Genomic DNA, 25,375 nt, shown 5'->3' on the forward strand with positions numbered 1-25,375 from the left:
TGGTTACGGTTGTTGAGCGGTATTGGCCCCAGGCATTGGATCTAACCAACTATATCTGACTCCCTCCAGCCCATTGTGCTGGGAGTCCAGGAAGGATTAACCACTGATAGGGGAGCCCTGTTGCTGCACATCAACTAGGAACTCGCCCTGGGGCCACAGATGGGGGCGTGCCTTAGGCCCTCACCTTCCACGGCTTCAGATACGGCCACGCCCCCAGACTCCTTTAACGGAATACCCTTCAGCATTTTGTGGGAGGTGATGGCCCAACCTCCCCCCCACACCTTCAGCCTTCCAGAGATAATCCAATGCTTAACCGCCAAAACCAAAGTTGTGACGAATTGCTACGAGGTAGGCGAAAAAGCACCAGGCCATAGCCAATGGGAAAATTCCTACCAGGCCCCTCAATGGGGACCAACCAAGGTCCATAGCAAGGTCAGGAGAAACCTGCCTAAAGGGTAGGTGGGAGGGTGGGAAAACCTTCGTGGCTGGGGAGCGGGAGCAAGAGGTTGAGCCCCAGCCATGGGCTTGCTTAAATGCAGCAAGCCACGCCCCCAGAGTGACCAGGTTGGTCGCTCAGAGCAGCACTGTACCCAGGGCTCAACCAATGGCTCAGGAGATGACAGCCATCCCCTGAGCACGTGAAGGGCTCGTGCCGCCTACAACTCCCCCTCCTTGCTAGGGGTGGAAGGGGCTTTGCATGGCAATGTATTTTGTGCAGATTTTTTAAAGCACAGAAACTGGGTGGAAAGTGACCGGGACAAGAAATAGACAGATATGTCAGTCTCTAGCAGAATCCCTACAAAATGTCACTCAGATCACAAGATCTACTGCAGCCTTGAATCCTGATACTGTATTTAGAAACAAGAGCTGCAGCTGTTCTTTACATTTTCAGGGTTCAAGAATAGAAACATGTCCTAGATGCAAAAGGGGAAATAAATTTCCTCAGTAATACTTTCAGAAAATATTAATTATCTATGTAAATGCGAAATATGAAACCTGCCATGAATTTGTTTTCTTTTGTCACCTATTTCTCATTGTCCTGCTCACATCCTGCTCCATTGATGCAGCTAATGGAAAAATACAGAGCAAAGGTTGAAATGAAAAGCACACCTTTCCTTTATTTCTCTTTCTTTTTAGCGGAACTCTCAGGCTTGCTGTTTATAGGAGATGCAATTCTACAGGTAGGCAAACCCATTCACTTTTGCCAGGTTTTAATCCCAAGTATAATGTGAAATCTAACCTGAGTGAAGCCAATGCTCAAAATTGTCTTTTCTTTTTTTTAAACTCAACAGATTAATGGAATTAATGTAAGAAAATGCAGGCATGAAGAAGTGGTGAGCTTATACTCCTTTTCTAAAAACCATTGTGGTTCTTAATATAAGTCAGCATAGCTGCACTTCTGTCACAGTGTTCATCATTATGCTCTGTAAGTAGATAAATGATCCAAGATTGCTAAATGATCCAACCTTTGAATATTGTAACTTCACCATAGAAATGGTTTACTGACCTCAGTTGTGTTACAGCCTAAGGGAGCCTCTGCTATTTTAGGATTTGTAGGTCCTTTATTTCTGGTGTGCTGTGTGTACCTCCTTTAAGCCAAGTAGCACTCCCTGTGCATACCAGATGTGTGGAAAGCTCTTGTGTATAAATGGAGAAGTGAGGGTCAGGGTACTGGGCCCACCCCCAAACATCATGCACCCACACGTTGAGCACAGATGTCTACAGTGGAACCCCTTAATATGAACAGCTCAGTATGGTTGAGGTGCCAGTGGAAGCATTTACCCCAGTGCAAATTTGTGTGTGGGTACGGCTAATCTGGCTTGGGACTGCAGCATGGCACCAGGAGTGAAATCTCCTCTCTCCCCCCACCCCCACCCCTAAAAGGTCTCAGTTTAGACTGGGCTTCCCCACACAGCCTATTTCCTTTTTCAAAGCTGTTCACACAATTGCTATTTGCACGAATAGTTTCTCACCCAGTTTGGTCTGGGGAACCTGTGGTCGTTGAGATGTTTCTGTTCTACAACTTCCATGAGTGCCAGCCAGCATGACTAATAGTCAGAGATGATGGGGGTTGTAGTCTAGCCACATCTGGAGGGCTAGAGGTTCCCCAGCTCTGCTCTAAAAGATAAGATGTCTTGCATAGTTGAGTGATTTAAGAATGCTTTGAAGATGTAAATTCAAGGGAATTATAGTTTTTTTTTTAAAAAAAAGAAGAGTAATAGACTCTTACAAAATTGTGCATCAAACAGTAATGTAAAGGAGCTACTGATTTCCTCAAGAAACTCTTTTCTTTTTAATTGTATATTGCATTATATGAGGTTCAATAACGAATTAAGTTATTTTCCTAATCCCATTTCTTGGAGCTGTACTTCCTTTTCAGTTTTGTGCTTATTTCATATATGGCTCATCAACTTCCAGAGTCTGATTTGTTTGCAAAAGCAGCTTAATCCTTTGCTAGGCTTCTGTATACTAAAACTGAGATTTTTATTTACTGTGTCTTCGAGCCTTGGTGTTCCAGCAGTGATCAGATTACTTTAGTCAGTAGTTAAGCTAATGCAGAAAATCTCTCTGTGGGAGCAAAATGAGATATTGGGGCTTCAGGAAAAGGTTTGGTTGTATTTTTGAGTGCAGTGCCATACAGCTATGCTAGTATGTCATTGTTTTGTGTTCAGAGTCAATGAAGCAAGATATGAAATGATTGTGAAATTATGCTGGCATCCTTGTTAACCTGATTATGCTTTCTAGGATTAATATTTCTTTTCAGTAATATTTTGCACAGCCAGCCATGCTTATATTTTAGCACCTGACAAATGCTTAACCAAAACCTTAGGCAGAGATGTAAAGTGGGCGCTTGTTTCCAAACCTTCAGCCACAGAATCATAGAATGGTAGAGTTGGAATGGACCCTGAGGATCATCTAGTCCAACCCTCTGTAATACATGACTGGATACTTTTATAGATGACTCTTCTCCTGCAACAATCAAAACAAAGCAGATATAAATGAATCAGTAATGACTGGACTGAGAAATGTCTTTAGAAAATTGAGAGGGGCACTTCAGTAAAAGGACTGTGGCAATATTCAGGGAACAGGACATCCTAGGCAGAATATTATGATTGAGCCCTCCACTCTTCCACTGTGGTGCTTATCAGATCCTGGAGCTATGCTTCTTGTCTCTTCTGTCTTCAATTAGGCAGCTATTCCTGTTCTGTCTTACAGAGCTACAGAGCTCGTGTCCTACACAGCCCAAATGCCCACTCCCCCATCTGGCATCTCTAATCTGTGGGCATCAAATTGTTCACCTCTGTGACTGGCCCCAGATTCCCATCACTTGCTGCTTCTGGCCTGCCACAAGTGTTTCACATCTGGTATGTATATGTTGCAGCGGCCTGATTAGAGCTGAGTAGAAAGAGGCTCGCCCCAAAATCAATTGGGATCCATTGAGTGACCCATTTGCTCTTCATTGGCCGCATTCACATGGCAGTTTATTCAATTCTCATGACGTATCCTTAACTGTTAAATTGATCTTTCATGCAACACAAAAAACCACTTCTGGAAGCAGAATATATTTTAATGCTCATTTCCATGTTATTGGCTTTTTTGGGGGGGAACCACTTGCAAAGAACACAGAAATAAGTGCTAAACTTGGTCTAAGTTGTTGAAGCTTAAATATAATGCAGAAAATAACAGTTAGGAAAACAATGGGAAAATGGAATAAACTGTCCCGTGAATTGTGGAGGATTGGATATGTTTAGGCGAGGCACTGAATGATTTCTCCATTTCCCATCTCATGTTCCCAACCTTGCTTTGGCATTCCTTGATGAGTCACTGCTTGTGGTCCCTTTCATGTTGCCTGACCATCACACCTTGCCCTCCTATAGAAGCAGGCTGTCTGTCTTTCCTGTGCACCTGGTTCCTCAGGCTAGGCTGGCCTTGGGGGTGTGGGGAGATAAGTTGTTTCTAGCTACTGCCCTAATATTGTTGCAAGACATTTCCCTAGTTAGTCATTTATATTTATATATTAAAGCTGGGAATTTTAAAAGTGGTGGTAGAAGGAGAGGATGTGGTGACAGAACCATTATTTCTATGTAGAAGGACCATATTCATTCGTATTATCTACAGTTATAAAGATCTCAGGTATTTGGGCTGAAAGAGGCTGTGATAGATCTTGTTGTGTCGCTCAGTCATGAAGGGATAGAATCACACACACACCAGCAATGTTTTAAATCTTTCTTAAGCTATACAGATCCACAAATGTTTTTCCTCCCACACTGAGTTCATGTCACTTCTCGACTCCCACCTTCCTTGGTGCCTGAGACAAGCACCATGCGACTCAACAGACAGGCTGACCTGTGGCCTTAGCCACCTCCTTCCTGGGAAACAAACACATTTTTCTCCCTTTCATGTATTATCCTGGAGCTCTGCTGTTTGTGAGTTCAAAGAAAAGTGCATGAAAGAAAAATAAACAAAAACCTAATTATAAATCTGGTGCAAACAGATATTTGATGTGTGCAAAGGCAGGTCATCTCATTGCCTCTCTGTCTTAATTTCCCTGTCCAAGAGAGCTTTGGCCCGTTTCTAATGAGTGTATGTTAAAATGGAAGGTGCTGTTGTTTGGAGTGCTTCACAGAATAAGAACTTTCCCCAAGTCTGTTAAATTGATGGCAGTGCAAAAATATGCTGTGTGTTTTAATGTGCTGTATTAGTATCAAATGCAAAGTTTTGTGGACTTCTTTTTATTTATTTTTCAAAAAACATTCTAATGCCTTGAAACTTCTTGTCACATTTAGATAGGACCCTCAGTCCAAATCTACACAATATATTTACTTATAGGCAGTGCTTTTTCCGGGGGGGGGGGGGGTTGTTAAGCAGGGGTATGCATACCCCTAAACCTTTTGTGAATCTAAGTTTGGCCTCATTGAAGGGCAGTATTTCAATATGAGTAGGAAAATGAGAGTACCCCTAAACATTTCTTTAGAAAAAATGTGCTGCTTATACGCAAAGGCTGTTTCTTAGGGCCAAATCAGACTTGATGTCAGTTAATTGTTGTTGTTGTTGTTGTTGTTGTTGTTTTATTGGGGTTTCTTTTGCTTTACCATTTATTTAGAAGATTTATAAGCTGCTTGAGAAAACAACAAGAAGAAAGTGGTGCCCAAATGAAACTGGAGATAAAACACAGCTGAAATGCAGTGCCCAGTTAAAAACAAATATACATAAAACCATCACGATTAAAAACAAGTGTGTGTATGTATATCTATATATAAACATGCACACACACACAAATATATATATACAAAGATAAAATCTTTAAAACTTTTAAAACAGGTATAGGTAACTAAATTATATACTGATATCTGGGTGGTCCTGCTGAAATAACTTATAAGCAGGTGTCTAAAACAGTATTGTGAGGGTGCCTGCCTAATGTCAGTAGGCAGGATATTCCAAAGTGCAGGTGCTGTACTTTGCAACTCCTGGAAAATGTGGAACAGACACTGTGCAAGTTACACAGATGGAAGCCTTCAAATAGGTTCCTATGGGGCAAGATAACACCTTAAGTTAACTGGTCTCAAGCCCCATGAGGCTGAATATTGTGGAAGTGGTGTTCGGCTGCCTTCATCCAGATCCTCCAATTGTCCCTATTTTCCAGGGACGCCCCTGATTTAGAGAAGCTGTCCCGGTTTCTGATTCGATCCCGGAATGTCCCACTTTTCCTTAGGATGTCCCTATTTTCATTGGAGAAATGTTGGAGGATATGGAGTTACCTGACCCCCCAAGCTGTCTGAAGTCAATCCTGCACAGGGAAGTTTTTTTTTAAAAAATGTTTAATGTTTTAGTATGTTTTATATATGTTGGAATCTGCCCAGAGGGCTGGGTCAACCCAATCAGATGTGTAGAGTATAAATAGTAACATTATTATTATAGAATGGGACATCCTTTTTTTCATCAGAGAAATGTTGGAGGGTATGTTCACCCAGTGAAACAATCTTTATTTATTTTTTATTTTTTTAAAGAGACTTATCTTCTGTAAATTGTGGAATATAGTTTTACCCTGCCATCAATTTAACAGACTTTGGTAAAGGTTTTTCTCCCCTCCCTGTGGAGATAACAACAGGGCTTTGCTTTTTGCGGGAAGTGGATTTAGATTTCAGAAGGAACATGGAAGGAAATGGTTGAGACCATTTCCCAGAGCATCACTTCCCCCAGTCAGCATCAAGGCAGTCCTTTAGGAGCTGCTAAGTAGTAAAATGAAAATCATTGTCCCTAGTTTGGCCTTTAATTGCTGCGACTAGCCTATTTTTGAGACAAGCCATCCTGGATACGAAGTCCTAAAATAGATCTTTTCCAAGGAAGCAGTTAACCAACCACTCTAGCTACTCTCTTTTGTAAAATATGAGTGAAAAATTGATACCCACAGAGAGACTTACTATTATACAGAAAAAGCAGACTGAAATAGCATAAGAAGAGCAAAATAAATAGGTTTCGACAAGTCTGGCCTTTCTTCACTCATTGGCTAAGTTCTCAAAACCTGTTTCCAAAAGCCCTTTGTTTGGGCCACTTAGCAGTACTGGATGGCTCTGACTCCAAGGCTCTTAAGAAAACAAGAGCCTGCTGGATCAGGCCAGTGGCCCATCTAGTCCAGCACCCTGTTCTCACAGTGGCCAACCAGATGCCTATGAGAAGCACAAAAGTGGACCTGAGCAGAATAGCACTCTTACTGACTTGTGATTCCCAGCAATTGGTATTCAGAGGCATGCATTCTTTCATATCTCCAGAGCCTAGAAAAGTGCATGTGTCTCTTGAGACAGAGCCAGCCCAGAGAGAGGTGGGGAGAGAGAGAAGGTGAGAGGGGTGGAGGATACTACTGGTCCACTTTCCTCTTAAACCAAAAGGATTCCACATTTTTAAAGTTTCATTTGCGTCTGGGCAAGTCATGAATGAGCTGAATCACACACCCCTGATAAGTAATAAGTGAATTAATATCTATGTATGTAGAAACACCATCTGTTGTGTGTGCCAGACTTAGATAACATATTGGAAATTTAACATATCCACATACTAACCAGCAGCATAGATAAATATATACATTTTATATTTGTATTATGTGGATAATGATAAAATTGCAGACCCTCTGATTGTCCCTATTTTCCAGGGGTGTCTCTGATTTACACACTGGCCAGGTGCTTGGAGGCTGTGGCTGCATGGATGTGTGGGAGCCGGTTGAAGTTAAACCCTTCGAAGACAGAGGTCCTCTGGCTGGGTCGGGACGACATGGGGCTGGGAGGCCAACTCCCATCTCTTGCGGGGGCCCAATTAGTGCCAGCGCCTTCTGTCAAGAGTTTGGGTGTAACCTTTGACGCCTCTCTTTCCATGGAGGCATAGGTTGCAGCCACAGCAAAGGTGGCATTTTTCCATCTCCGCCGTATTAAGCAGTTGGCCCCCTACCTCTCTCGTCCTGATGTGGCCACAGTGATCCATGCGACGGTCACCTCCAGACTTGACTATTGTAACTCGCTCTACGCGGGGCTGCCCCTAAAGCTGACCCAGAAACTCCAGTGGGTGCAGAATGCCGCGGCGAGGCTCCTTACCGGGTCTTTGCCACGGGACCACATTCATCCAGTGCTTTACCAGCTGCACTGGCTCCCGGTGGAGTACAGGGTCAGGTTTAAGGTGCTGGTTTTGACCTTTAAAGCCCTATGCGGCTTAGGACCCTCGTACCTAAGGGACCGCCTCTCCTGGTATGTCCCGTGTAGGACCTTAAGGTCCTCAAATAATAATCTTTTGGAGGTCCCGAGCAACAAAGATGCTAGGTTGGCCTCAACCAGAGCCAGGGCCTTTTCAGTATTGGCCCCGATTTGGTGGAACGGTCTATCACAAGAGACCAGGGCCCTGCGGGATTTGGCATCTTTCCGCAGGGCCTGCAAGACGGAGCTGTTCCACCTGGCCTTTGGGGTGGTTTCTGTTTGATATTTATGCTTCATTCTTTTATTGGTGGGTTATCTGAAAATGAGACAGCAGTTTTAATATTGAATTTTTAAATTTGTATTTTAATCTGTTATTTTAAATTGATTGTGTTTATGTTTTTGCTGTGATTTTAATTAGTGTTAGCCGCCCTGAGCCCGGTTTTTGGCTGGGAAGGGCGGGGTATAAAATTTATTATTATTATTATTATTATTATTATTATTATTATTATTATTATTATTATTATTTAGAGAAGCTGTCTCAGTTTCTGATTTGATCCTGGAATGTCCCACTTTTCCTTAGGATGTCCCTATTTTCATTGGAGAAATGTTGGAGGTTATGGAGTTATCAGACTCCCGAGCCATCTGAAGGCAATCCTGTATATGGAAGGTTTTTTAAATGTTTAATGTTTTATGATGTTTTTTTATATATGTTGGAATCTGCCCAGAGAGCTGGGGCAATGCAGTCAGATGTGTGGGGTATAAATAGTAAAATTATCATTATGGAATGGGATGTCCCTATTTTCATCGGAGAAATGTTGGAGGATATGAAAATGCATTATAATTGTTATCGCTTCAGTTCTAGGTTCCTGTATGACTGAACTTCTTAACACTGTGTTTTTACCTGTCTGTACTTGTCTTAAGTGATTTGTAGCCAACATTGCTACTCAGAATAGACCCATTGAAATTAATGAACACAGCTAACTTGGGTCTATTAATTTGCATATGTCTACTTGAGTAAAACTTAGTTGGATGCAACCCATTATGCTGCAGAACATTCTGGGATCACAAAATGAATGAAGGGCAGCCAAAAATAGACATATTAAACAAACAATAATAAACAAACATTTAAGACTCACTGCTTAGCAGAGTTTGTTCATAGACTGCCAAGATGAAGGCTGAGCCAAATGATCACTAGCAAAAACCTTTGGGGTAAAATGCCTCCCACCCCCACCCCAAAAGCTTATCACCTTCTTTGATGACTGTCATTTTCCTTCTCCTCTGGCATCATGTTATCATCTCCCTTGCTGCCTGATCCTACTGGTAGCTAGCCAGTGATCATGTAGCCATGGAAGCATCATGCCACTCTGTGACCACCCTGTGACTATACAGTGAAGAGGGTGAACATTACCAAGAAGATGCTCAGGCAACTAGGTGGAACACTTCTGTTCTGGCAATGTACTTTGTGGGTAGACAATAAAACTCACTGCTCAAGTGTGCTAAGAAAGGAAGTACACTCCTTGGCCAGAAGCACATTCTCCTTTGTCCCATGCTGTAGAAGATTCATTGTCTACCTTTGAACACTGGAAGAGAGAATGTGTTACCTAGACAACATAGGAATATGCTCCCTTCCACATATAGCTCTAGATTTTGGGCTGCCTCAGCAATTGCAAGGCCCGGTAAAGTCTTGCAAAGCCCCACATCTTCCTGAATGTACTCTATGGGCTGTTGCACCCTGCAGGCGTTGCAGTGAGTAGCGGAAAACTCCTGTTTTCAAATGTGCACTCACACTCCTTATTCAGCCTATCATTTTTTCACAGCCTTAGGTGTGTTTGTCAACAGAGTGCCTAAATCTGATGTCAACTTCTGATTTCACCTTGATCATAATTCCAAAAATTGTGGGGGTGGGATATTATCTGAGCAAAGCTAATGCCAGTATTGTGTGATTGCTGCAAAATTGGTACCAACTGCAGTTTTCCACCCACTAATTCATGTCAATAAGCAAATTATAATAATTACCAGCAACTAAATGACCAAATGATGATTGACCTAATGGTGTATTGTAAACAAGACGTACTTTAATAATGGTTTTTCTGAACTGTACTGCTAAGTACCTATTTTCTCAAAAGATTGGGGGGGATTTTGAAAGGAAGGGTCAAATTGTAATAGTGTGGAAGAGTGCAAATAGATACTTGGCTATTTTCTTTTCTCACTGTTTTATCATTTTATGTTCGCTATGATTGGAAAAATATTTGACCTACTCTCTTCTGAGTCTGGCATGAAAAAGGAAAGCTATAATTATCAGGTGGTAGGCAACAATCTGTTTTCCTTGTGACCCAGTTTCTACTGATGTTCAGTACCATCCTCTTTGTTATTCACCACTTCTCATCCTCAGAGGATCCTAAGAGCACCAATACAGTCGTACCTTGGAAGCCAAACGCCTTACAACTTGGACGTTTTGGCTCCCAAACACTGCAAACCCAGAAGTGAGTGTTTCTCATTCTGCATAAACTTGTTTAGCAGCTTTTTTGTTTCATCTCTTAACAGCAAATAAAACAGATTCTGTTTTTCAATACTATTTAGTTATGGCCTGTTCAAAACAGAATTTCCACACAACTGTGATCTTGTGTTTCACTTTGCTCTTCCAGACAAGTTTCTGGTGCTTCCAGAAGGGAGATTGGCAAGCCCAGGCTTGTTCTTTAGCTCTTTTCAGGTTAACTTGAGCCGCAACGAAGACTTGTCCTATGGTTTACAGTTGGTGGTTTGCCCAGGAGAGCTAAATCATGGACCTGAGTTCTGAGGACATGCTAAGCCAAACTATGCTTAGATCAGTGCAGACTAGCAGCAGAACAACTGGGGAGGATCAGAGCAGCTGTGACCTCCTCTTCCAAAGGTCATACACTTGCATATTTGCCCTCAGCCATAGCTTGACATAGCTTGACTTGTGAACGAGGCCAGTGACACTTTAAATATCATGTTAGTGTTTCTTTTGTTGTTGATATTGCAGATTGGTGTCCAAGGGAGAGAGAGCCATTCAGATATTTCCAGCTATAAAACCATGGCTATAATAGAAGTTGTACTCTGAATGTCAATTAACCACTGGCAAGAATGGATTTCTCTGGGATTATTGCCTAATTAGGAATATGAAATGGAAGTGAAGTAAAAGCTGCAATGGGACAAAATTAAAGATGAATTGTGATAAGCATTATCGTTTCCAGTGCATTCAAGCCATCACCGTTACGCTCATCAGTGAACACCCTGAACAATTTAAGCTAGTTGCTTTCATTTTTTTTCAGCACTGTGCTACAATGCTGACCCAGTATTTTTTTCATTTTAGAGTTGTTTATCAACCTACACATGTAAAATCATTTCACTTACTCAAAGTATTTGGCGAAAATAGGGGAGCCCTTCGTTTTTAGAAAAATCTATGAAGCTCTCTGTGGGGATGGGCTGTAGCTCAATAGCCTAGTACAACCTTTACAGGCAGAAGTTCCCATTTCAATCCATGGTATTTCCAAGGTAGGCCTGGGAAACAAACCCCTACCTGAAACACCTGAGACTCACTGCCAGTCAGAGCAGAAAATACTGAGCTCGATGGACCAATGGGTTGTCTTGGTATAAGGCTGTTTCCTGTCATCAAAATATGAGAAAGAACAGATTAGATGACAGAAGATTCAGTAGCTGCTGGTATCCTATAAATCAATTTTCGATACCCTGGAGCCAATGGCCAAACTAGCAGGAGCTGATTAATGTTGTAGTTGAAAAAAACATCTGCAGGGAACCAGGTTGGAGAAGATGCAATTTAAACAATGGAGTGTGTAACTTGTACTGGATACTAATCTTAAATTGGGCTTAACACCTGTTTTTTAAAAACATGTTGTGTATCTGATTTTTTTTAAGGTATGGAGAAGAAAAATTAAGGCCTGTAGGTTGTGTCTAGCCTGCCCATGGCTTAACTTCAGTTTGCACTGCCCATGAAAGATAATTTCAGGGGGAAGGGGGAAGCTGGACTATTATGTAGGACATTATTTCATTGCCTATCTATTCCTATTGTTGGGAGCTTAATATAGGTTTCAGATTTTGCAAAATAGGGATGGGACTGTATTGCCTGTATTGCTGAATCAGTGGCATGGATGATCAGGGGGGGGGGGGAAGTGTATGGGAGAAAGCAACAACCACTTTCAGAGGCTTTACAAGTTATGTCTCACAGATGCAGTGCAATTATTCATCTGTGTATGAAAGGCTATCATTATGTGGATGGGCTGAAGCAGGCAAGAAAGGAAGTTTTCACATGGTTTGCAGGTGACAAGACTAATTTTGTCAGAGAAAGCATTTGCTGCAGTACAAAAATATCTTTCTCAACAGAGATTGGAGGCAGAGCAGCCTACATACTAAGCTGAGAGAACTGCAAGTATTGATCAAAAGCATTACTTCAAAAACAGATTTGTCAAAGGATTTTGTTTTATGCCACTGTCAAGGTTCTGGAGAGCTCAGCTAGTAGGGGGGAAAGCTTGCAAAAGTTCATTCAAGTTCTTTAAAAGATTTTCTTCTATCCATTTAGTTACCTTTCTTTTGCTAAGAATATTTTTAGTATGCAAAACTGAATTTAAAATTATTTTTCAAGGGTGATTTATAAATAAAGCTGGGTAATAGAAATAAATCTGTCTAACAAATCCTATATTAAAAAGAGTGTGCCCAGCATCACTGTGTGTTCAGCAACATGTACTGGGGCTCATTTTTCAAGTGTGATCACACGTAGGTCAGATACAAAGAACAAGGAAACCAGTTTCATTATTCCAAAGGGGTTGCATAATCAACCGTGCCAGCCCTGCCCATTCCATGAGGGGAGTTTGGGATACAGAATGGAAGTCTGCTTTTGAAAGAAATAAAACAAAAATATTTTCATAGCTTAAGCCATTCTTTGGATCTCTCCTATAAAATCTGGAACCAGTGGCCAAAATAACAACAGCACAAACCCTTTTCTGTTGAACATAGGAAGGAGGTGTGCTGAATGACAACTCCCATCATTGCTGGCCATTGACCATGCTTTTGGGGCAGATATGACTTGTTGTTTAGAAACATCTGGAGAGCCAAAAGTTCCCCACATGTGGCATTGTGGACATAGATTAGTTGCTGACACAGAGTTGTTCAGTGTGGGACTGTGTTTGATATAGCAGTCTGATTATTTTCTTCTCTCTAGATTAGCAATACATAATGAATCCAGCTCACAGGCACTTCCCCTCTCCCTTATTCCACATCTTATTGACATTCTTGCAAAGCCGGCTGTGTAGAGTAGGGCTGGTGACTCAATATAGGTTCATGTTTCTGAGCAGGCAAAAGTATTTCATTTGGCTGAGAAATGGCTCAAGTGTGGCATTTGTGAATGCAGTTCCAATTCCCCTTCCCCAAAAGAAATGCAGAAGTTGCATGTGACTGATTTGCTCAAAAGTGTTGTTGCCTTCATTCTTCCACTGCATAAATCCCATCATTCGCTCAGATATGTATGAACTGGGCCACAACATTAGGACAAAATATACCTCCCTTTTATGTTACATTACAAAGCTCAGTGTCAGCCCTTTCCGTCAATTTTCAGCCACCATGTTTTCATGTTCACCCAAGCAGTTTCTGAATAACCATCCCCATCCTTTTTGCTGTTGGAGTTAGACAAAAGGCTGCTCAGCATAAATAAGTTCTAAGGAGCTGAACCACAATGTATCTTGCATAACACATGTGAAATTAGACTACTGTATTCATAGTGCTTTGTGTCTTCTGCCATGTCTGAAAATACTTTTAATAAACTACTATTGCAACTCTGAGGGATATGGAGGAATCTATATAGAGTGTTCAGCAAATCAGAGCTTTCAGTGATAGTGGATGACCTGAGAATACAAATAAAGTCAGATGCCTGATTAGAGCACTGCATCTCTGGCTGACATTAATGATGTCGAGCATTATTTAGAAGAAATATTGAAAAAGCTATAGTAACATTTCTAGTCTTTTATTTATTAAGCTTTTATTCTTATTTTTGTGCATTCTCTGAGGTCCCTCTAACCAAATTTCAGTAACAAAAGCACCCCACATTTAAATCAGCTCATAAGGTCTACTTTGATTGTGATTTAAAATTTAAATTTAAATTATTAAAAGTATATGGAGCAGTTTTGAAGGGCATGCCATTTAGAATATTAAAGAGCTGCTTAAAATATGTGACTCCAGTGTTTTAAGGTATTTTAGAATGCCAGTTTGTTTCTTAGTATCTTAACCACATGTAGCCAGAATATAGAAATGAAGTCTGTTTCGAAAGGGAGAAGAGGGCATCATGGAGAGAATAAAGAGGAAGGGGCGTGGTCAGATCTTCTGCAGGGCCAAAGGGCACCTTTCTGTCAGTAGTATAGACCAAGACATTTACCCTAGATATTCCTGGAACCACCATAACTCCTTCCCATGGTGGGAGCTTAATATGAATTAAAACCTGCATGTACCTTGATTTTTTTGGATGTTGCCAACATCACATTCTCCCCATCCAACTAGTAACCCATAGTTTTACAACAGTAAACTCTGATTTTGCCAGTCACACTTTAGCCCCTGGTTTGGTGTTCTGGTCACTGCTAGGCTCCGGGGTCATGATTCCTAGGAGTCTAAAAGATTCCTGTGTTCTGAAACCCACTATTTAAACATAAAGTGTGCATTCCATCAACCAGACTTTTTTTAAAAAACAAAAAACAAAAAACAACACCACCAATGTGCCTTTCTTCATCATATGCACCAACATGGTGAACCAGTATATTTTTAAGGTCTGTAGCATCAAAAATAAACATTACTGTGGTATACTTTTTAAAGAGACTGTCCGATTAGTGAGCAACAAACTTTTGCTGGCAACTGTATGCTTTAGCAGATGTATGAAGTAGAATGTGAATGTAAATATTCAGCAGCAAAAATGTTTCAAGTGTTGGGTTAGAATAAGACAGTTTTAATATTGTAAACTGAAGGACTCGGTGTAAATTGAAGCTCAGTTTTGTATACCTATTTTAACATTTCCGTACATCTTACGTTTGTGAGATCGGTGTCTTCTCTTAAATTTCTGCATGTTGCTGGTGATACCTTTTTTCTACCTTTTTCTTTCAGTTGTGCATTGCTCGCTACAACCTTCTAAGTAGCATCATCTTTGATATTTTCTGTGATCAAGTGTGTCCCACTTTCAGAAAGGGATGCTCAGCAAAGTCTACATGACTTCCACTGTGTCAAATTACTGTGAAACATTTGCTCCTATCTGTGAGAGCAGCACAGGGACAGACAATTCAGTTCTTGATAGATGGTCTGGCTGTTACACTAGTGAGAACAGTTCTGATAATCTGGATGGAGCGACTCTGGGTAATTCATGTAACAGAAGAGAAGGGGAAGCACACATTTCTTTTAAATCACTGAGGAAAAATGTAAGGGGTGTTTTTTTGTTTTTTGTCCAAAGCGAGAGGCAAAATCTTTAAACAGACAGATTCCACCAATATGCATTTATTTACTAGAGAAGTCATTTTTCCCCTGTGAGACTAGAAAGGTCTAGCTACCCATGCATTATATTTTTGACAGGGGATGTCTTCATACTGAATTATCCCATGAGGCTGCCTTGTTCCAGGCAGAAAAGGAGATGATGACTGCTCATGGTGTGCTTTTATGATCAGAGGGGAAATGATACTATCCAAGCCCTTCTTTCACAATTTCAATGGAGCATCATTCCTTCCTGCTGGAAATAAGAATGTTCTAGAATGCTAATCACAACTGTACAAGGTTTAGCCTGGCCAGGCAGGCACTTTTCACAACCTCATGAGTCTACTGGGGACGGGGGGTTGACTATACAGCTGTGGGTTCATCCACTTTGGCCTCCACAGAATTGCCTCCTCTCGCTGGAATTTGCACCAAAGTCAACTTTCTCATAAGAGAGGCAGTTCTGCTCACAGGTGGGAGGGTTATGTGTTCTGCTTGGTGATAGTTCCAATATCTGACCATCTGCAGGTTTCACAGTCCTTTGAGATATAAGGCTCAGCTTTTGCTAGATCTCAGATTCAGTCCCAACTTTTACCAAAATGCTTTACCTCAAACCTCTGTGCAGTGAAGTCCTTTTGTGAAACCAGAGAAGGGAATGAAAACTTTGTGAAGAATTTTAAGGAAACCAGAATATAACCATAAAGCTTAAAAGTGCACGTTTGCTTTTATTGTTCATTTCTTTTTGTGGTGTATAGTAAGCAACTGTGCAGTTGTGAGTGAAGGATAGAATGTAATTTTGGCTTGTATGTGTGTGTTACATCTACAACTTTAATCCTCAGGTCCAGGTTCTTCGGAATGCTGGAGAAGAGGTGACCCTGACTGTATCCTTTCTCAAAAGAGCACCTGCATTTCTCAAATTGCCCCTCAACGAAGACTGTGCATGTAAGTATTAACTGTTACTTTTTTATAAAAAAAACCCAAACAAACCCAAGTCTGAATCTATCATAGGAGCCCCAGAGCCACTTCACATTATGACTTTTTAAGCCTGCTTCTGTGAATTGCCCTGCCTTTGTTAATTTACAAATCATAGTTTGGTTTTTGTTTGCTTATTTTTGCTGAGAATTATTGTTTGAGTTTCTCCCTAGAGCTGATCTTGAGTGTGCATTTTAAACCTTTGCTTTAGAGATGATGTTATGCTCTCAACTGATTACAACTTGCTTTGAGTGCTACTAAAGTTCTTTGACTTAACGATAATTTGTCCAGAGTATTTGCATTTCATTTTTAGATTAATACATAATGGCAGAGATTTGGAGAAAGATTGGCATTTCCCCCCTAACTTGGCAATTGAGAGTGAATATATCTGTCTTGAGGACTTTTCATTTTAAATTGCAGTCATGGGCTTGAACAGATTGCTCTGCTTAAGTGAAGATTAATGGAATCCATAGTGATCAGTATTTTGTTTTTGTTCAACCATTTAAACTGATTAGTCTTATTGGGAAATAGCAGAAATGGGGACACAGCTGTCTTCCTTCTATAATTTTAATAAATTGTAGGGACTAGTGCATAGTCTGAGATGGCGCTGTCTGTGTGCTATAGTTGCCCTGTGAAGATTATCACCAGGGTTTCTCTCAGCCTTTTAATTAAGAAAAGGAAAATAGTGTTTTAAAAAAGCTTCTGAAATGAATTCAGATAGCCTCCTACCCATTAAATAATTCCCATTGCATTATATTTATTTATTTTCAAATGTTGATTAACTTGTTGAAAGTGTACTCATTTCTATCATTATACCAGTTTCTCCTTTATTCATACTAATGAAGATATTTTATATTCATTGGATATTGTCAAAACAATTCACTCCTTTCAAGTTTCAAAAATACTAGATGTAGACAGCAGAATTCACACACCTACTTTAATTTTTACAGCCAGAAGACTATTTGGGGGTGGTGAAGTAATCTTGGATCACCACAGTTATTTCCTTCAGAATTTATAAATGGCTCTACTTTCATAGAATACCTGGGTGGTGTATCAAAATAGAATGTAAGAAATAATGCAGATCATAAAACAGTGTTGACATTTATAAATCTGTACCCTGATGGTGATGCAGTTTTTTTCTCCAAATAGGGAAAACATCTGGTTATCACAGGTCTGTAAGATTACTTTGCATGGCAAAGAACTCCCCATCCCTTCAGTCATCTTTGATGATCTTCATATACATGGTGGTTTTTGAGAGCTGATGCATTTAGTATCCCTGCAATACACAATAATAAAAAAACCCTCTGTAGCAGAGGCAACAGCTGTGCCCTTTGTGTGGCTGAATTGTAACTACTGTATGACAAAACCAATGTCAGCTTTGATTATGAAGTGTGCGTAGTTCAGTAATCTGTGATACACTTTTGTATGTATTTATGTTTTTATTAGGCATTCCTAGTGATCAAAGCAGTGGTACTTCATCGCCTCTGTGTGATAGTGGTTTACATCTTAACTACCACCCCAATAATACAGTAAGAAATGTTTTTTTGTTTTTTTAACTTGCTGCCAAAAATTTGAAAATTTACCACACATGACTGTTAACTGAAAAGTTTACACAGTCTATGAGCATGCTGGAAATATGCCAGTTTCAATATTAGGTAGATTCCATAGAAGCAAAGTGTACTGTAAAAACCCTTTTCTCATTATGCAGCTATAGGTGGGGGAACTTTATGCTAACTCCTGGTTTAGTAATGGAATGAATTCAGACTGAGACCACAACTGACAAGGGGATTTAGATACTCCATTATTTTTGCTCCATTTAAGTCTTATCAAAATGGAATAAAAATTCCATAAAGAACCTATGGATTCCAGTATGATTTTGTCATAAATTACCTGGAAACTTAGAGAGCTTGGAACCTGCCACAAACCTCTTGGCATAAAGTAAGTTTCCCCCAGTGTCCCTGTTCCCCCAGTGGTGGTGGGTTCAGCAAGAACTGACCACATTGCTGAGCAGTGCTTCTGAAGCACCTGAACTTCTTGGGAATAATAACTGGCATTGCTACCTACCTGTGCCCCATCACAACCTGGATAGGATGCTGAGTACAGTCACTTTCTTAAAGAAAGTAATGCAGAGTGAAATGATGGTGGGGGTCCCATCCAATGTGTTCTCTGTTATGTCACTAGAAGAATATCAAGACCTAATAATTTATTTTGGACATCCAGCACTTATTTGGCTGTCTTTCCCCCCTCAGAATTAATTCTAAATTGGATGTGGGTTGGAGGAGTGTTTGCTCATCGCTATTTTGGCTTGCAATTCAAATTATCTTAGTGAGCCCACACTAAATTTTAATTATGTTTTCCCCTGGACAATTCAATTTTGCTACTACACCCAAACCGGAGCAAGGTCTGATTTCATAAAACTGCCAAACAAATTGGAAAGGTAAGTTTGTGTGTTGTAAAAAAAAAAAAAAAAAGGTATCAGCACCGACTCTCATGGAAGAAGCTTTTCTGTGCTTTGTTTGAACATCACTTAGCAATACATCATAGCTGCTGACAGACCCAGAGGCTCAAATAAACACCTGAAATGTTGCAGCATTATTCTGTAGTCTCCTGTCTCTGGAACCAGCTAGAAAGATTCCATCAAGAACATTTTGACACTTCTTGCTTCTGCGGAGGCTAGAAATACTTCACTATTAGCGTTTCTTACAACCCTTGTAATATTTCCCCACTTTCATGTCTGCATGACCTCAAAATGTTGGAAAGAAAAATGTTGTTTTAAATGTCAGCACATCCTGTTGGGGTACTTGTTTTTATTACCACAAGTTTATCTCTTTTGCCACTATAATATCCATGAAGAAAGGTGAAAGCATCTTCTGTATTGAGGAGCAAAACAGAATTAAAAAAATAATAAAATTCCTTCGAGTAGCACCTTAAAGACCAACTAAGTTTGTTCTTGCTATGAGCTTTCGTGTGCATTCTGAAGAAGTGTGCATGCACACAAAAGCTCACACCAAGAACAAACTTAGTTGGTCTTTAAGGTGCTACTGGAAGGATTTTTTTATTTTATTTTTTTACTCTGTTTTGACTATGGCAGACTAACACGGCTACCTACCTGTAACTGGATAGAGGGGCATGAGAGTTATTCCCTTTATCTGTGATGTGAGCCAGAGCTTTGTTGCATGAATGAGTTGTTTGTTTGTTTTTACTTCCATTGGCAATAAGGATGGTGCAGCCTTCTTCTATTCATTGCAGATTCTAGGATAAGTCTATCCTCAACAGTTGAGGTCCTTAGGAAGGATATAGATACAATGCTCATTACACTGACGTCTCTAGAAACACCTTTTAATTTTCTCCTTTCTGAGTATATGGTGCCCATTGAATAAAACTAGCCCTCTCTATTTGATGGCTTCACTTACGAGCATCCTGCAGGATGTGGTATACTATATAGTTCTCTCTTTGTATAGAAGGAAGAGATTAATGTTACCCTTCCCAGAGAACCATACAAAATAAAACCTTTCCTGCTATACATATCCCACTTGTTGTAGTGAGGAGCATTTTGCAACTAGCCAGTTCAAAAGATTTTCACTGAGTGATCTTGGACCAACCACAGACTCTCAGCCTATCTCACATTGTTGTTTTGAGGATAAAATGGGGAGAAAGAGGACCATGAAGCTACCTCAAGCTCTGTGGTGGAAAGATGGGAGAGAAATGTAATGTAATATATAAATGAGGTACAGTTACAGATCTTCAGGTTACACACTCCACTAACCCAGAAATAGTACCTCGGGTTAAGAACTTTGCTTCAGGATGAGAACAGAAATCGCGTGGCGGCGCCACCACAGCAGTGGGAGGCCCCATTAGCTAAAGTGGTACCTCAGGTTAAGAACAGTTTCAGGTTAAGAACAGACCTCCGGAATGAATTAAGTTCTTAACCCGAGGTACCACTGTATTGTTTGTTGTAACTGCTGATGGTAACACCAAAACATCAAAGGTGTTTGAAATATTTTTCAGGACACACTTTCATGTTCTTCATGGCCTACATCTCCAGGGCTTAGGTGGGAGAAGAGGTGGTGTGATCTCCGATTAATCCCGCTTCTTCACTCCCGGTTTTCCCAGTATCTCCCAGGGTCAGATATGTGCAGGTAAGTAGATAAAGGAAATATTTTCTCCATATACTGGAATATGCCAGTTGTAATTTTTGAAGTCTGAGAAGGAGAGGTGCCCTCAAACCACCAGATCATTTCTTACCATCGTTAGAGAAAGAAAGGCATTTTTTACTAATAAGGAAAAATATATGTTATATTAACTGGGGCTGTAAAACACAGTTAGTGCTAGAAACTAATATAATTAATACTCTAAGGTATAACTTTCCCTGAGATTCTAGATATTACAGAAGGAGAGAGTCTTACTATTTACAAAAGGAAAAATAAAAAAACCCTCAGCAATAATAAGTAGAATGGGATTTTTTTTCTAAGTCATAGAGTAGAGCTATTGAGTATGACTTAGTTGGTTAAAATACAATTTTAGCTAAGTAAATTAAAACCTGTTGGTACTCAGGTGGAGCATGTTGATTACTTATAGCTGGAAACGTAGCTCTTTTTCAACTCGTGCATGAGACAAAGAATATAACTAAGAGACTTTTCGCATGACTACGCAACCCTTATAAGGCATGTGGAGGCACTGATTGCTTGAAGGAATTTCACATCCATATCTCCATGCCTAGAGAAGCTAACAATCAGTTAAAACGCCTAGTATCAGTCAGGCATGATCTTTTCCTCAGAAGCTAGACTCGACACTAGGAGTAGAGTCTCCATGGAAAACTATTCAGTGTTTTCCTGTGCTCTAATCCAGGAATACTTTATTAGGAGTAGTGGCACTGTGTACCTAGCTTTCTGGATATGGCATCTCTGCCACTTAATGAGACTGGGAAGGGCAAGGCTGCCACTAAATGAGACAGGGAAGGGCAAGGCTGTGAGGAGGTTGTTGTGATGAAGGCACCCCTATTTATCCAAACCTGTGGTCCCAGGAGGGCACCTGCACAGCACCAATCCTGCCAGGTGTGTGACACTGCCCCATCTGCTCTGATGCTAGGCTGGAAAATGTTTTTAGTTGACTCTGATTGGACAAAGGAAGGTAGGATGAGATGGGCCAAATTCATATTGGTAAAGGTATGTGCTTATTTGCAGGCTTCTAATGGACAAGGAAATCAGAAATCAACATGCTGATCTCTTTTTCTCAACCTGCAAATCCCTATAGAAGAATCTGTGTGGCCCACCCTCCACCCCACAGTGTTAAAGTGGAAGGATTGTTACAACTAATGCAAAATGCACTGGCCCAACCTGAACCAGAGAATAATATTCCCTGTGCTGAAATTTTTCTTAAGATAAATAAATAAAGCAGATCAACCTTCTATCAAAATTTGTCTGATTTCAAATGTGACCCAGATGTAATGGATAGAAGATTGATTTCGAACGAACTGCAGCTACAATTTCCACATTTCTCATGTCTAATCTCAGTCATATATTCATCATGAATAAATTGACCTGTTGTACAATTTCCAGCCCACACTCAGGAGATGGTTTTAGGGCATGAAATATCATCGTGCTCTCGTGTTTCTTAAGCCACTCAGACCCATGAACTTTCTGGAGGAAATTGGGCCCTTACTGCTTCAGCATTTCAAAGGTTTTTATAGGCTTGATAATTATCTGTCATTTGGATGTAGTAAATCAGTCCACAGAGCATTACGGCAGATAAGTCAGCTGTGCAGAATAACAGACACAGAATGCTTGGATGCCCTCCCTTCATATTGATAAATACATTGCACACATTCATTGTGTTTAGGTTATGTCCAAATGTTGGGAAAGTGCAATGTGAAAATCGTTAAAGTTATGTGGATCAATTCTGAGTTCTCAACCCTTCACCTAATTAGTTTTTGAAGCAGATCATATTTGAATTTTCTTTAAAAATCTATAATTTAGTGGAGCATGCCAATATAGAATATTATGCTTTAGTGCTTTTATAGAATATGGGGAGGGGGAACTCTTAAGAAAGTTATGATAGATTTTATTACAAAGTCTTGTTCTTTATTTTATTATTTTAAAAGTTCAAAAGTATCTTTTTAGTCTTCGCATTGAAAATATTTTCCCTTTTATTTATTCTAGCTCTGAAAATTTAGTGTTGATGTAGCTTCTGTAGTTATAAACCTGAGTTACTAGTGATCTATTAACCGCTGTATTCCACAATTAGGGAGAATGTATATGCTGTGTTCAGATCTGTAGAACCTTTCTGTTTTTTTTGCACAGATTCCTTCTAACAAGTCACCCATTGCTTTTGGAATTGCAGATATGAAGCCACTGTTGTCTTCTTCCACAATAATTGTCCTTTATAATGCACTTAGGCTGCAGTTCTATTCACACATACCTGGGGAGTAAATTTATTTGAACTCAATGGGGTTTGCATTTTAGTAGATGCTTAGGAATGCTTTGTGGCACCAATGGTGTGAATTTGCCAGTACCTCCATTCTTTTAGCGCATTAAATCAGGGAAGTAGAACCTATGGCACTCCAAATGTTGTTGAAGTTCAAATCCCATCAGCCTCAAATAGCATGGGATGATGGAAGCTGTAGTTCAGCAATACTGGGAGGGACGCAGGTTCCCCCTTTATACGTCAAGCATAATGTTTACATTTATTTAATCAATCAATCAATCAATCAATCAGTCAAGCAATCAATCACCCTTCAATTATGTTCCTAGGGCAGTTTATATAAAAATACAATTAAAAATGTAGCAAGATATGGATAAGCTCCTTACCAACTATATATCATTCTTATCTAATGAGCAATTCCATATGGTGGGAGGTTGCCAAAATGAATTATTTGCTTCTGAAAACACACCAATTATTATCCTAGCTCCTGTAGAAGCTAAATGATGCATCTGTTCTTGTTTTGGGGGATACCGTGGATGCCATATTGAAATAATGAAATTCTCCAAGGTGGAGATGAATGACTCGGATCCAGAATCAGCATGGTCAAAATATGTGGGGGGGGGGGGAGCTGAAGAGCTATGTGCCACGAATTGCAAATTGCAGCTTGTGCAATCTGCCAGGCTACTACATTTTCAAGCTTTGCACCCTGAGCAGATAGTCCAGTGTGAGCAATCTGTATTCAGTTGGTTCTGTGGTTTTTGCCAAGATTTATCTGGAGATGTGCCATATACAAAAGCTAAATATAGAAGAGAACGACTCATAAAATAGGGGAAGCAGTAGCAGTTCAATAGCTGACTTTTATTGTGGGGCAAGGGTAGGTAGAGGGGAGTGATTTCAAAGCCTTTTGACAAGTATTATGAAGTTGGTAATGTCGGAGTAGGTGCACTTGTTTCCTGACCTAATCTATTACGATGTGTCCATAGGCAAAATGCATTTCAAGTAATCGCTGTGGATGGCATTTGCAGTGGAATAATTCAGTGTCTCTCGGCTGAAGACTGCATTGACTGGCTACAAGCAATAGCAACGAATATTTCCAACCTCACAAAGCACAATGTAAGTATGCCTCTGAGTTAGTTCATCCGATTTCCCAGTTATATTTGATCCTGACTGTCATAAAGGCCTCTTGGGTTTACGCACAGAATTATCTGTGCATAAACTATGCTTGAAGCTTCCCCAGAGAAGTCAACTCAAGTCTGTCATCAACTCAGAATTTTGAAAGCTTCTTGAAAGGGGAATTATTCTTTCCTCGTGGCTACATAGTCCACTTCATGGCTATCAGTATTATTTCCTTTCCCCCCCGATATCCACTCACAGAACTGGAAAGAAAAGTAGAGAAGGTATCGTGCTTCCAAGATATGCAGGCTTTCAGCATTCCAATTCTGATACCAAGGATCATTGTATAAGCTCTGTGTTGCCCCACTCCCAACCGCCTACCCCATGCACATAGTAACACAGATATCAGGTTCAAATCCCATCTTCTTCAGAGAGCTCATATGGTCACCTTAAGCCAATTACAGTCTCTCAGCCTTATCTGCCTGCCTTCCTCACAGGCTTGTTGTGAGGGGGAAAATATGCAGGAGAAGGGATCATGTAACCACTTTTATCTCCAACTGATAAATGTGTTGTAAATACAAACCCTGCCAAGGTTAGTTTCATTTGAGTGCAGCTGTTGCCTGCTGCAAGTGTGGCTTGCTTACAGCACTGAATGTGAGCCCAGCTTTTGGCGGGCAAAGTTGCATCAGATTCTTCTTTTGCAGCCATGGTTTGAAAGGATCAGGACTACAGACTTCCGGTTGGACGCCATTCTGTACAGTCGGGAGAAACCTCAGCTCCGAGGTTTCTCTTTCGCTGTGGGGGAAGGGGGAGTCGCAACTGCGCTGCGACCCCCCAGAAAAACTCCTGGAAGAGTGTCCTGGAGACTTGGGATCTGGTGGGTACCCAGCGCGCCTCCCCTACTCTCCGGTAAGCCCTAGTAAGGGATGCCGTGAGCGAGCGGGGTAGAAGGCACCGGTACTGTGGATTAAACACTACTCCCGTAGCGAGAAGTAGCGGCTGCTGGCAGAGAGAGCGCTCAATTTCTACAAGATTTGGAACCTATTTGGACTCTGTAAGTACCAATTTAATAATAAAAAAGACTTTAAAAAAATTAGGCTTGGAAGGGACTTTAAAAACGGAGGTTGGTCCCTGACAGTTGAAACAGAAGGAAACAGTGCAACATTGTATCTGAGGCTGCTGTTAAATTCTTGAAACAAAGAAGACTTCTGAAACTGTTCCCCCAGGAAAGGGGGAGATGGATTTTGGATTTATTTCGATTGGAACTGATTTCTGAAAAAAACATTACCCGTTCTTTCCAGAGGTATCGAAAAGCTTGGCAAGAACAAAGTAAAAATGGCTGCGTTTGCAGCAAAGAATTAATTGTTTTGACTGCAAAGCTGTTTTTTGACCTTGAATATGACTAAAAGAAAATGGTTGGTGGAATTTCAGACAAAGACTTTGGAACTTTTGCAACAGATGATAGGAAAAGTCAAGCAGATGGATCAGGAGGTGAAACTTTTGAATTTGGCTTTGCAGAAACATGGACTAGAGACTGATAGTGAAAGTTTTGAAGCTACAATACAAGAGCAAACGGAAGAAGAGAAAATTCTAGATGAAAAACCAACCGGAGTCAGCTTGCTAAATGGAATTGACAATGGGAAAATCTTACTGCAGAAGAAAGGGGAAAAAAGTGCAACCATTTAGGGATGCACTCTTATGAGAATGATACAATGCTG

The 25,375-nt window shown here is 40.5% G+C and overlaps 1 protein-coding gene across 2 annotated transcripts in view; it reads left to right on the forward strand.

Moving 5' to 3' along the window:
• Positions 1-25,375, forward strand: part of SNTG1 (syntrophin gamma 1) — a 208,556-nt gene that overhangs the window by 121,400 nt on the left and 61,781 nt on the right. The window contains exons 7-12 of one of the 2 annotated variants that reach the window (XM_033155183.1): positions 1,138-1,181; positions 1,293-1,307; positions 15,992-16,094; positions 17,571-17,653; positions 20,133-20,263; positions 23,528-23,657. In XM_033155183.1, coding sequence (XP_033011074.1) covers positions 1,138-1,181; positions 1,293-1,307; positions 15,992-16,094; positions 17,571-17,653; positions 20,133-20,263; positions 23,528-23,657 — 506 coding nt within the window. Of the gene's footprint in view, positions 1-1,137; positions 1,182-1,292; positions 1,335-15,991; positions 16,095-17,570; positions 17,654-20,132; positions 20,264-23,527; positions 23,658-25,375 lie in introns of both variants that reach the window. The other variant, XM_033155182.1, reaches the window with a different exon arrangement.

Source organism: Lacerta agilis, chromosome 7 (genome assembly GCF_009819535.1).
Source record: "Lacerta agilis isolate rLacAgi1 chromosome 7, rLacAgi1.pri, whole genome shotgun sequence".
In the NCBI taxonomy this organism is placed as follows: Eukaryota; Metazoa; Chordata; class Lepidosauria; order Squamata; family Lacertidae; genus Lacerta; species Lacerta agilis.